Below are 12974 nucleotides of genomic sequence, written 5' to 3' on the forward strand. Positions count from 1 at the left end.
CAAATTTCGCAATGTCTCAGCCAGGGGGAGGTAAGAGCACATTTTTTTAATTTTTTGGTGTTCCAAAATTTTAAAATTTGGCCGATCTGTATTTTATTTCATTTGGGGGGGGGGGCAAGGTTGGCTTTTTGGGGTCACCCATTACCACAATTTTTTTATTCATTTTTTTTTTTTTGATTATTATTTTTTTTTTTATCAAAAAAAGAAAAAAAAAAGGGGGGGGGGGACTTTTCCTTCAAAACACACACATAAACAAAGTTAAGGGGGGGGGTTAACTCCAAACCCCCCCCCCCCTGCATACGCCCCTGTACATGTATATATATTACTTTCTAATTACACCAACAAGCAAAAGAAGACAAAATGGAATCCATCTTAATTAAAAACTTATCTTTTATAATCAAATACTGGATCAATAAATATAAATAGAAGGCACAAAACATTTGTCACCCTTATATAATGTCACTGTTGCATATTTGTTTGATTAAAAATTACATCAAACCAAAGTAAATGGCCTTACCCGGTAAATGATATTTGCGGAACACATGATCATTATATTTATTGGATTCATAAAACTAGTTGAAAACTGTATTTTAACAAATCCTATTATTGTGTAATAACCTGGGAAGCAATAAACATTCAACCTTTTTAAGTTTGTCATACAGCTGACTCTGTTTGAATAAAATGAATTCTATAAATCCCATACAGCGGTTCATTCTAGTTAAATTCAAAATGTACTTTATTTTCATTGATTTTGAAATTTTCAGAAACATATCATTCTAATTGTATGTTCTAACTAAAGACTATGTGCTTCACTATCCTAAATTCTAAATAATACTTGGTATAAAATAATAATGATCACTACTGGAAGCAATCTCAAATAAATTTCATAATATTTTTACTATACATACAACCAGAATTCTGATCATCATTCAGACTACTTCCCCCCCCCCCCCCCCCCAAGTATTTTGACAGTTCTGTACTCCAATATATCATTACATGAAAACATTATTATTAAAATTATTGCACTTACAATTGAAGCCATATGCTTGCGATGTGTGTGGCTTTCGCAGTGCCAGCAGAAGTGGACTGGCTCAATTACATGTATATCCACAAGATATGGCTTTTCATGAAGCATGAATACGTGAGTACGCTATGCATTATTCATGACTTCGCTATCATATCAATATGGCAGGGTTTATTTTTTTGTTTTTTTTATTGACCATATCTTGTTCATATATCAGAACCGGTATATACACTTAACTTAATACAATAAACTATATACCAAAAGTTCAGAGGATATAGTAAGAATGTAAAGGCCACGTGGATAACACATCCTCTATGCTAGTCTCCCTTCAAACAAGTCATATCTGGTATTGAGATAAGAGGCCTTGTCTTACGGCTAGACATTGTATTTCATTTACATTTACAAATATTTGAATACTGACAAATATGGGAACTATGCAAATCAAAGCCAAACTCTCATAGGACTTCAATCCATTGGATATATGATTTTATTTTGGTATAACATGCATCTTCCACGGACTCTGGTCAGAGTTGCATCAAGCTTTATGGATATTCAACAGGTTTTGGAAAATACAAGTATTTATAACATGATTTAAATAATTTCATGATTTGCTGGCCCATGAACACTCTTTATTAGCTTTCCAGCATCCATCTCCTTCATCGTATATCTCCTGTAGAAACAGACACAAACACAGACAGACACAGAGAGAGAGAGAGAGAGAGAGAGAGAGGGAGAGAGAAATAGATATGAGAGGGAGAGAGTATGTGAGAGAAAGAAAGATAGAGACAGAAAGACAGACAGATGGATAGATAGAGAGAGATAAAGTGAGAGAAAATAATAACATTAATTACTGATGTAAAATAGTAAGAGCAGTAGCTCTAGAAAACTAGCCAGGCAAGTGCATGGGAATGAAGTTACAGTGCACCAATCACATAACAAGTAATTTATGTACATCTAAAACATCAATTTCAAAAACATGAATTAAAAAAACCCTACCAGCATTCCATGGGCTAATGGATAAGGAATATGAAGACATTTTGGAATAACAACAATAACAATATTAATAACAACAACAATAACAATATTAATAACAACAACAATAACAATAATAATAACTTGGAGGAAAAAAAACGGTGTACACAAACCCAAGTCAGACTTGGGTTTGTGTGCACTGTTTTTTTTCAATAATTAAATTACAAAACTGAAAGTACCATCAAAGTTGGACAAAAAATAAGAAAGTAAGGAATTTTAAAGTTTTTTACTATTTCATCCCCTCACTATTCCCATATATTTTGTTAATGAAATTTCTAGTTTCACTTCTTTTTTGGACACACCTGTATGAAAACTTTATTCAATTCAACTTAAAAATGGACCAGACTTGCCCTTTAAGTCTTTTAATACCCTTTAAGCCTTTCAATACCTTCTTCCATATAGGAACAGTGGCCTTGAGTTGATCTATGCAATACTGTACTGCCTCTAAAGATTCTCTTCTGTGTGCTGATGATATGACAATCATGACACTGCTTTCTGTTACAGGAACAAGGCTGAAATCAAACAGAGAAGATGGTAATAATAATCATCACCATACATTATCAATGGCTAAACATGGATCTACTTAACTGTATACTGTATACAATTCTAAATAGAATTAACACAGAGCTTCAATGCACAAATCTAGATATCTTGTTTAATTTTCAGTTGAACAATAAATACATTCACTCACGAATAAGATCAAATTGAAATAATTTTCCCTTCTCGTCAATTAACATTCAACAAACAAATATCCCTGTCATTACATGTACTATCCAAAGAAAACCACAGAGCGGCATTTTTGCTTATATAGCAACAAGAGTATCAAGCCTGTCAGTACCAAACTTGTGCACAAAAGGCTCTGGAGTTTTAAGACACTTACAGGCTAGGGCTGGCATTCTTTAAAAAGCAAACTTTCTTTATTCTTTAAAGCAAACCTACTGCACTGATGGGTTATTCTACTCATTTATCAGGTGACAAGTGTCAAACTTACCCTAATCTGTGATGAATAAGAATATTGTGCAGGTCCCATTTCTGTCTCATTTCTATACAGAGCTTATTGAGTTGTTTCTCAGCCATTGATTCATATGCTTCATACTCCAGACGGACCACCTTCTTGCCATCAAAGTTGTCTCGTGTTGTACCTGTTGTTACAATCGATTCATGCCAATACAGAAACAAAGTTGCCATATTGTACCAATTGTTACAATTAATTATTTTTTTTCTTCAATCAAAGCTTTCTTGTGTTGTACCTGCTAGAAAGATCATTCGATTGAATTGTCTGGTGCTCTACCTCTTGTTATAATCAATTTATTCTATTACCAATATACAAATAATTCATAATTTGTGATTGCATTATGAACAGGCAATGTATGGAGGTCAAATCACAATCAGTAATGAATGAGACTTCAGTGGAGTTCACTACCCGGCTCACCATGACTTAACCGAGTGTAGTGCATATCACTAATACATGAGCTTCAAAACATGAATTATTTATTTTTAAAAACAGGTCTACAATACAAGTATAAAGTTGAGAAAAAAGTAATAAACCTGATAAAAATGCCAGCAGTCGCACGGTCAAGGAGGCTGCCATTTTTGGTGTATTGAATGACAATACATAAGCGCAGTCAAACAGTACAATGTGCGTCTCAGTGTGCACATCAATGTCCTTGCCATTTGAAACTACATGCATTTGGTTGCATAATGCATTGTATGTGTTATTAGTATTACATTCCATTTTATTATTATTATTCGATTGTCCAAAGTTGATGTCTTCATTTTACTGAGAAATATGCTTAAATGATGATTGGAAAACATATGTTTTACCTAATTCATCTGGGAATTTATATACCTAATTCATTGATTTTTTTTTTTTCTTCTTCAGGAAGCAACACAAAGCGTAAAACTAGACAAGGGCTCAGTTTGAATCATCTGCATTTTTTTCATCTTTTCTTGCCTGCATCGTAAAGATTAGCCAGCGCACTCTTTTGCTCTAAAATTCAAAATCCATATTCTTGCAGTAGCTGATAGTGATTGCTCTTACATCTTAGATTGAAGTGGGTTCTTTCAAAATTCTCTTCAGACATTCTGGTGTAACACATAAACCCACTTCTTGAAGTAGTATGGGAAAATAAGGGGCCTTAGGTGGTTCACAGGTATTACAAACTTACCCAAGAACATTGAGACTGCACCACATGAAGGATCGGTGACTGTCTGGACAGCTCTCTCGACACTTAGAATATCTGTCGTCAATTTGACATCATCCATATTGAAATGTCTTCCTGCTTCTGCGAATGGATCAAACAATATCTTTTTAATCTTTCATGTACTGTTTGATATCAAAGTCATATTTCTCCCTCGTTCAAACTCTGTAATATTTCCTGCACATTGTATTGCCATGTTTGAGCAAACATGGGTGCTCATACATGAACATTCATAGATTTGTTACCCCAAACACCCTCAGTATTGATAAGGATTTTGTTTAACACCATACTACAACATGATTAATGTGAGTGCATCCTCTACGAAATCACGTTTGAATGGGGAGGGCAGCAACTTTAAGTTATTTGTAAATTAATTAATTTTTCGAAGCAAAACTGTTGGACTGGGAAGTACAAAATTAAATGAGAATTGATCTAATTCTGAAAACAGATTTTTCTACTTCAAATCAAACCAAATTATCACAGCTTTAGTTCCGTTTATCGCATCAAGGAAATATTCCTCAACTTGCCAGGCGCCAACTGAACGATATTTTGTAATCTTATTGGACTACTGTGCACAGTGCACACTGATTTAAACTGATAATTGTAGATTTTGGTAATGGCACAGAAGTTAATACAAAAGAGAGAAATTCACTTACAAGTAGTTATAGAAATAAATGTGTTAACCTCCAGAAAGTGGTGGGATGACAGCAACCTCATCCCCAGGAGATAGACGGTAAGAACTGTCACCAGAGATGTACTCCTGATTGATGCACAACACTATGGAATCTCTAATAGCAGCCAATCTGCACAAAAATAATGAGATGATTAGTTAATCATTCCACTCACTTATTGTGTCATTTATATTCCTTTAAGGCTCTCAACTGTCACACTTCTGCCGCTATATCATTGTTTATTTTTCTCTCCTTTGTGTCTTCTCTCTCTCTCTCTCTCTCTCTCTCTCTCTTTCTCTCTCCCTCTTCCCCTCTCTCTCTCTGTTTCTCTCCTTCATATTATTTAATGATTATGATACCATTTTTTTTTGGGGGGGGAGGGGGGGGGGTGTCATTTCACTGTCTAGACTCCATGAAATTCAGCCCTCGGGCTGCCATGTAGAATTTGTATATATTTTTTTAATACCAATACCAACAACAATCTTATGTCACAATTCCAACTCAAGAAAATGTTGCGCACTTGTGGAATCATCCGTATGCAGCACTGTGTGAATTTCAGCTTCAGTTTACCTCTACATTGCAGAGGTCATTACTCTAGAATAATTTGGTAAAAATGAGCAAACAAAATTGTCTGTAGTAATGCTGCGTAAATTAAATGCGTAATTTCAATCTAATTCTATCAATAGACAGGTTTACCAACATAAAGATGGATGCTTCTTTCCTGGGGACCAATTAGTTTATGAGATATTCCACTAACCTGTTATAAATGAATGACCTTCAATAATTGGAATCTAGCCTGTATACATTACTTGTTGCGATGTTGGACAAGCTTCAAGCAAGATTTCAGGTTGTCAAGAACAACCTCTGTTTCAAGGTATGCATAAAATTTGAATATATGTTACTCTATTGGATCTTTATTACCATGATCATGCCTAATGTGAGGACGTTTGTACCAACTACCATGTTAGTGGGTGATAATTTTCTGCTAAAATTGGCAACACTGTGACGTATCTTGTGTGAGCTTCTTTCCAATTTGCTCTAAGTACCTCTGTAGATAGAATTTCAGAAACTTTCATTATCTTAGACTAGGATAATGAAAGTTTCTGAAATTCTATGTATTCTTAGTTATTGATGACAAAATAGATTTTCTTGTTTCTTCATACAGGGGTCGTATAGTAAGTCTATAGAAACTAGTAATAGAAAGTTAGAAACACATTTCAAATACTTATTTTGGGGTTTGAATTATTGAAAATTTTCTTGAGGCTATATTAATATAATGAGGGAAGTTGAAAATTTCAGAATTTTTTTCAGTACAGAGCAATTGGGTGGGGAGCTTGCAAGATACTTTACAGAATTGCTAATTTGTGTTTGATTGATAGCAACTTCATAACTTTCTTATTTTAAATTTGGAATTTGCTCTAAATCTCACTGACCTGTAGTGTTACTGTAAACTCTCATTTTCCTGCTTCTATAAAAAAAAAAGTATTATTATTCAAACCAACTTAATATCATCAGGGTGGACTTCACTTAGATCTAGTTTAACTTTAAGAAATTAAGGCTAAGTTAACATTATTCAGATGCAGAGCTGAACAGGCTTTATCATTATTACCATTATTTATTCTGCAAAAAAACAAAGAAAATCATTGAATACCAGATTACCAGAATACAAAACCCAAGAGTGGACCATTTGGAAAAGAGTCACATGGATGCCGAAAAAGAAACAGATTAACTGTAACCTGAAGGTCTTCTTTTTCCAATCCATGTGACTTTACAGAAATGGTAATAATAATAAAATGATGAGGTACAACAATTCATGAATCACTGTCCAATCTCTCTCTCTCTCTCTTGTATCCTTCCTCCGCTCAGGTCGGAGATCGTCGGCACTGTGAGTCTGCCGAAGTTACATAAATGGCTTTCTATAGGTCGTTAAGTAGATTTTGACGGGTTGTGTGAAGGTTGCGTATAAAATAAAGGATAAGGGTATGCAGCTGTGTTTTGGCACTACTGCTGATGTGCCCAGCAGGGAGAAATAGCACTGACTCCAAGAACAGCGCAGGCGCAGACTCGAAATATTGAGCAACAACAACAATCATTGACAAGATAAAAAAAGAAAAAAAAGAACACACACAAAAAAATATATATAGGCCCGAATTCACAACGGAGGTCTGAGGACAAAGCCGGTTTGATCAGACCAAGGTTTGTACAAACCTCGGTCTGAGCTCAAACCTGGTTTATTTTCAAACCCATTCCACAAAGGAAGGTTTGTATAAACCTTGGTCTGTAATTCCCAAACCTCCGACCAAGGTTTGTAAAACTAGTCTCAGCCATAGGGTTTCTAACATAATTTTTATGGGCTAGGGTTTAAATGTTAAGAATTGAAAAAACTGTTAAACTAAGCATTCTTAGTACGATCCGGACATCTTAATGAGCAATCTTGAAAAGATGATGGTTAGAACATCTCTGAAATAAACTTTTGAATCGCATTTTCATGAATTAATCGAACCAAACTGGCGCGCCGATGCAGAAAGTGCCCCACGTACTCACATTTGTGTGGTGCTGGTGAAGCACTCAATCTGACCCAGAACAAATTGACATCGGCACCTGAAAACCTTCGTTAGATAAATACATCTAAGGTTGTCAAGGGCTCTTTTAAATTAACTGTAAGAGTATTATTGTTTTGGGGGTTACAAATTCTTATCAATAAAATCACCTAATAATAATAATAATAATAATAATGATTTAATATGAATTGAGTTTTTATTGTGATTAATATATTAATTCATTTGATTGCAATTGTTAATTACTATAGATCTATATAGTTCTTTTGTTAGAATGGTCAATCAATTATTATTTTAACTAGTTCCCCGTTTGTTTCCCCAACTGGCTATTTTTTCACATCAAAATTGTAACTGGTAAATGATTTGTTTCCATATAATATTAATTTTTAAAAAATTCCTCTATGGCCATCTTTTCTTTCTCTCTCCCTCCCTGTCTCTTTCTCTGTCCCCGTCCCTCTCTCTTTCTACCCATTTTTGTTCTCTCTCCCTATCTTTCTCTATTAATTCTTTTTCTTTCTCCCCTCTCTCTCTATTCATCTTTCTCTCTCTCCCTCCCTGTCTCTTTCTCTGTCCCCGTCCCTCCTCTCTCTTTCTATTCCCATTTTTGTTCTCTCTCTCTCTCTCTCTCTCCCTCCCTTTCTCTCTCTATTAATTTTTTTCTTTGTCCCCTCTCTCTCTCTCTATTCAACTTTCTCTCTCTCTCTCTCTCTTCTTCTTCTTTTTTGCAATGAAACACATAATGCAAAACCATGCAAACTGCAAACACACACATCTGCACCCCCCCCCCCCCCAAAAAAAGGGGAGAAAGAGAGAGAGAGAGAATCTGACACATATCTATTTCAGTTATCTTTGTAAATATATGAAAGCAAGAATATTGTATTCGTATTTTCATGTTTTACATAAATAATTGAGCATACAACACAATAGTAATCTACCGTTTGTTCAAACAATGCAGTTCACATTTGTAAATTTTGTAGCATGCTTATATGAAATATAGCCCACTAGAGGTTAAGAGAGGCTCTGGAAGGCCAATTAAAAGTCTCACTGTAGCGCTATTAGCAGAAAGAAAATCAGAAATACAACAAAATGGGTGACGAAAATTCAAATTTGCACATAAAAGTTCTTTAATTCTGACTTCGCTTAGTACAGTAAATAATATTTGTTCGAATATTCTCCCCTAGCTGCCAACCAAATAATTTATATTGACCCACCCCTCAACTCAGCAGTACAATGCTAATTATAGTTAAATCGGGTGCATTTAATCTATAGAGAACACTTAATTACAAATACCGTCAGAGTGACAACAAATACTTATCAACTAAACATAACTTCAAAAATATTCATAAATAATCAACGGTTCAACACCCAGGTTCTTGATGTAATGCTGCATAACTACGAAGTATTGTGGGAACACCAGGGAGGGGCCGTATTTTGAAATACTCTTAGTATTGATGAGGCATGGAACGTCCTCATCCTTGCATTTAATAAATATGCGCTCAATCACACATCTCCCTTTTTTGTGTGTGAAGTGTTAAAGCCCCACTGTACTACTTCTAGCTACTTGCTCCCTCTATATAGAAAACTTCCCCAATCTGTGCCTGTTAATCCCCCATGATCCTCTTTTTCTTATTTTAATTGAGAACTGAATTGATGAGATAGCCTCCCGTCAGTGACCTTGCTGGGTTGTCTAATCCTCTTTGGCTGAACCAGTACAGATGGCCTTTAAAGCACATCTGTGGTCGACCCTCTGAATGAAGAAATGGCTTCTGATGAGGCAGAGAAGGCATGGATACCTGCAAAATTGAATGGACAAAATAAACAATATCATAAACAATATTCTTAATTTCGACTTGTTCATTTTTTTCTTGGAGGGGGGTGGGGGGTAATACTATAGAAAGGATACAATGTATTGTACACATAATCAGGAATTATTCAATCCTGTGTCACTAATACAAAAACTATGAGGTTCCACTTGACAACAAACTAATCAAGTTGCATCCAGATATCAAAAACATTAATTGTGATTTGTGAACTGAAATTTAAAAGCACATGAGCTCGTTTGAATTAATTACTTAATGCGAGTTGTTACTATATTACCAAATGAATATTCCTAACATGTCACATGTTGGCCAAATACAAAAAAGGAAACAAGATTGATTAAGAAAAAGAATAAACAAATGTTTTCATATAAAGAAATAATCTACAGTACCTACCCTATAGTCTATCTCCAAGAATCAACTGTTATTCATATGCCCTAGCATCAAGCTGTCAATTCAGTGCACACTCAGAAAAGATCCTGGCATCGTGGCTGCTACCAGTCCAGGCCACCTTGCAACGATACTAGTTATTTTCCCAGCATAATCACAGACAACCTGTCAATATGAAATAACATGTTGGCATTCATTAGTTATGAAAACTCACTCATTTCACACTTCAGATAGGCCGTGAAATGTATAAATTTCACTTGTTATTTATGGTAATTAATGCAAATGCAGTTGAATATGTGATATTTGCTTTTCAATATCTATTCATACAACAAAAATTGGAAGAAAATTCTAATTACCCTATATTTATTGACTGATGAAGTATTTCTTCATTTTTAACTCATGTTTTCATTGTTTATCTTGTAACAATGTAAACAAAAATAATCTCACTTTTAACAAAACATTTCAAGCCTAAAACAAAAAAATGCTTTGTGTGTGTGTGGGGGGGGGGGGGGAGGGGGTACCCACTCTCGCATCTTTTTATTGGAAATGAACCTGTTTGTTTTTCTATAGTTTAAAATATATAGTGGTAATTGCCATTGATCAATTTACAAATTTCTCTTTGTTGTTTTTTCTTTCATTGATCAATGGCAAAAACAGTGGCCCAATTGCCATGGCCATCAACAAAATATCAGAAATCTAGAGGTCATATCCGTATTGCCAATAGAAGGATGGAACAAGTTTTGATTTTTCAAATTTCCCTTTCGTTAAAAAGATATTAACGAGTGTTAGGATTTTTAAGTTTAACTATCCATTGGATATTCTTAACTGTGTACAAAGGCAGTGAAATGAGTACCTGTACGCGAATATTACTTTAATATCCATTTGGCCACTAGAAATCTTGCATTGGTCACCAATGAATTAGCATGGATGTACAACACACAAGACTGGAGAGTGTATATATCTAATGTGAAAATTTTGCAAGGTACAAAAAAAAGGTCTAAAGGGAAAACCGTGCTGGATCCAGTCATGATGTATTCATTTATTCTCACCTGAACATCGATGGAGTACCTGTTCTTCCTATTGAAGTAGTACCTGGCTCTTGCCCCACCAGGGCTCCTGATGTAAACATGTGTCCCATCAACAGCAACTCCTGGAAATCTGCAGTACTGGAAAAACTGCTTCTGAATAGTAGTCACTATTTGCCTTGTTGTAACTTGTAGGAAACTTCATGACTTGTCCCTTTCTTCTGACAACAGCTTCGGAAACATCCCTCACTACTCTCCATTCGGCAAACAGATGAATATGACACGGCATGCCACCTCTTCACAATGCATCCTTTAGATCGAATTACCTTTTTAAAAAAATTTAAAAAACAAGCATTCAAATAAATCATTTTTTTGCTGGTTTATGCTATCATATTTTTACATCCCCAACTGTCACTGTCACTTAAAAAAAAAAAAAAATCCTGATTTCTAGATGTGGTGTGAATCAATTTAACGTAAAAGACAAATTGTCTATGCCTTTTCTAATCTCCTTCACGGCTATCACAAACCTGTTTCCAACACATAATCTGAATAATTTCCTCATGTATTAAAGCCAAATAACAGTATTGGGAAATGCCCCACACACAAATTATGAACATTAATGCTTCCATCACCTACAGTACCATGTAAAAGAATAAATATCATAACTAATCTATCAATGTATCGAATATGACAGAAAATGCTTAGAAGTTAGAAATTGAATAAATTTATGTAAATGCACATGTGTATTGCATTGGGGGCTTGCACGGTCGTAGGCAGACCAGCGAAGCGGGGCAAACGAACAGTGAATTTAGGCGGTCAACATGAATTGAAATATTTCTGCATTTTAATAACGACACTAGGGTTGGATTTTACAACAGAAGCCCTTTTTTTGTATAGCTATGTTAACAATATTCATCAAGTAGTATGGCCATGTTTTCAGCAACTTTCCCAATACAGAATTTGAATTCAAAGTAGCCTACCTCAATCTAAAACAAAAGGCTCATCATCCAGCAGGTTTTCCCAATCTCAGACTCAGAGGCCTCTGCCCGGTTGTGTTGCTATATATTGCTCCAGCTCCTCCTCCAGGTACACCAGCTCATTATGCTGAATCAGCTGCATTTCTACCATCTTTACTAGAGTGAAGATAAAATTAAACAAATGTTTAAACAATGTTTTTAAATTAAAGAAATGTTATTACTTGTGCTTGTGACTTTGTGGGTGATCCTTTCTCCGGAGACTAAGCCAGTTAATTAAGACAATCAGAACTAGATCTAAATTTAATAAAACTAAGCTTTGCTTGTCATGACTCATACTAGACTAGATCTAGATCTAGATCTAGATCTAGTCATAGACAGAAATAACCGTCTGAGTGATATGGGTCATTTCTTTAATAAAAATAATATTAAAACTGACATTTGTTGACATTCTATAATCGGAGGTCTAGATCTAGTGGAGCCAGGCGTAGTCTCAGTGAACAACCGGCGATATAGAGAGACTGAAGCTTTTGGTCTATGCCTGTCAGTGTGATTCATTTTGGGGAACATTGGCATTGCTGATGCTAGATCTATGTCAATTTCTATTTATTTAGGTACCAGTGTCAGTGAAACAAGTCAAGTGATGGACATCATTGCCAGGGCTATTACTAGTAGTAGGCGAGAGCCTGGTATTATTATCATTATCATGAATTTGTAATAACTAGTGTAGGTCTAGGCCTATTCTAATTGGCATGTGTCATGGCATTGCTGACAACAAGACGAAATTAAACATGACAGTCATACTGACATACTCAGATATAGCGTACTGTAGGCCCGGCTAGGCCCAACTCCAGCCCAGGGTCAGAGGGTGCGAGCTCCGCCGCCGCCTTGGGCGTTGGACTCGAGCTCCCTCGGACTCAGTCCCTGAACTCTGGAATTGAGAGGCCGTCGGATATGTAAACACCGAACATTTCATGGAAAATGGAAAGTTATAAAGCATATCACATATTGAAATGTCAGTAACGTGAAGAGTATGGATTCGACTACATGTACAGGTTTTATACTTACGATTTTAAGGAAAGGATCGAGAGATTGAGAGATTTCAATTGCACTAAAATCGGGCTGACCAGATACTATCGCAGATTGTTTTGGCGGTGAATTATTTGGATAAAATCAATCGAGCATAAATTATCTCCACCCAGTGCTGCATCCTGATTGGTTGATAGCTCTCAAACCAGGTTTGAGAAATTACAAACCTCCTATCTGAGCAGTCTGTAAATTT

The 12974-nt window shown here is 35.5% G+C and overlaps 1 protein-coding gene and 1 long non-coding RNA gene across 2 annotated transcripts; both read right to left on the bottom strand.

The window, feature by feature from the left end:
* Positions 1-372: 372 nt before the first annotated feature.
* On the bottom strand, positions 373-5027 carry LOC578193 (molybdopterin synthase catalytic subunit-like). Its single transcript, XM_030976863.1, has 5 exons — positions 4914-5027; positions 4225-4341; positions 3048-3198; positions 2445-2568; positions 373-1694 (listed from the first exon to the last, which is right to left on the bottom strand). The coding sequence occupies exons 2-5, from the start codon at positions 4319-4321 to the stop codon at positions 1626-1628; spliced, it is 441 nt and encodes a 146-aa protein (XP_030832723.1). The 5' UTR covers positions 4322-4341; positions 4914-5027; the 3' UTR covers positions 373-1625.
* A 3296-nt stretch (positions 5028-8323) lies between these two features.
* Positions 8324-11713, bottom strand: LOC105439823. Its single transcript, XR_004062437.1, has 4 exons — positions 11699-11713; positions 10743-11044; positions 9700-9858; positions 8324-9279 (listed from the first exon to the last, which is right to left on the bottom strand). It is a non-coding gene; the product is annotated as an uncharacterized LOC105439823 (long non-coding RNA).
* Positions 11714-12974: the final 1261 nt, after the last annotated feature.

Source organism: Strongylocentrotus purpuratus, unplaced genomic scaffold (genome assembly GCF_000002235.5).
Source record: "Strongylocentrotus purpuratus isolate Spur 01 unplaced genomic scaffold, Spur_5.0 spur5_scaffold_9, whole genome shotgun sequence".
NCBI lineage: Eukaryota > Metazoa > Echinodermata > Echinoidea > Camarodonta > Strongylocentrotidae > Strongylocentrotus > Strongylocentrotus purpuratus.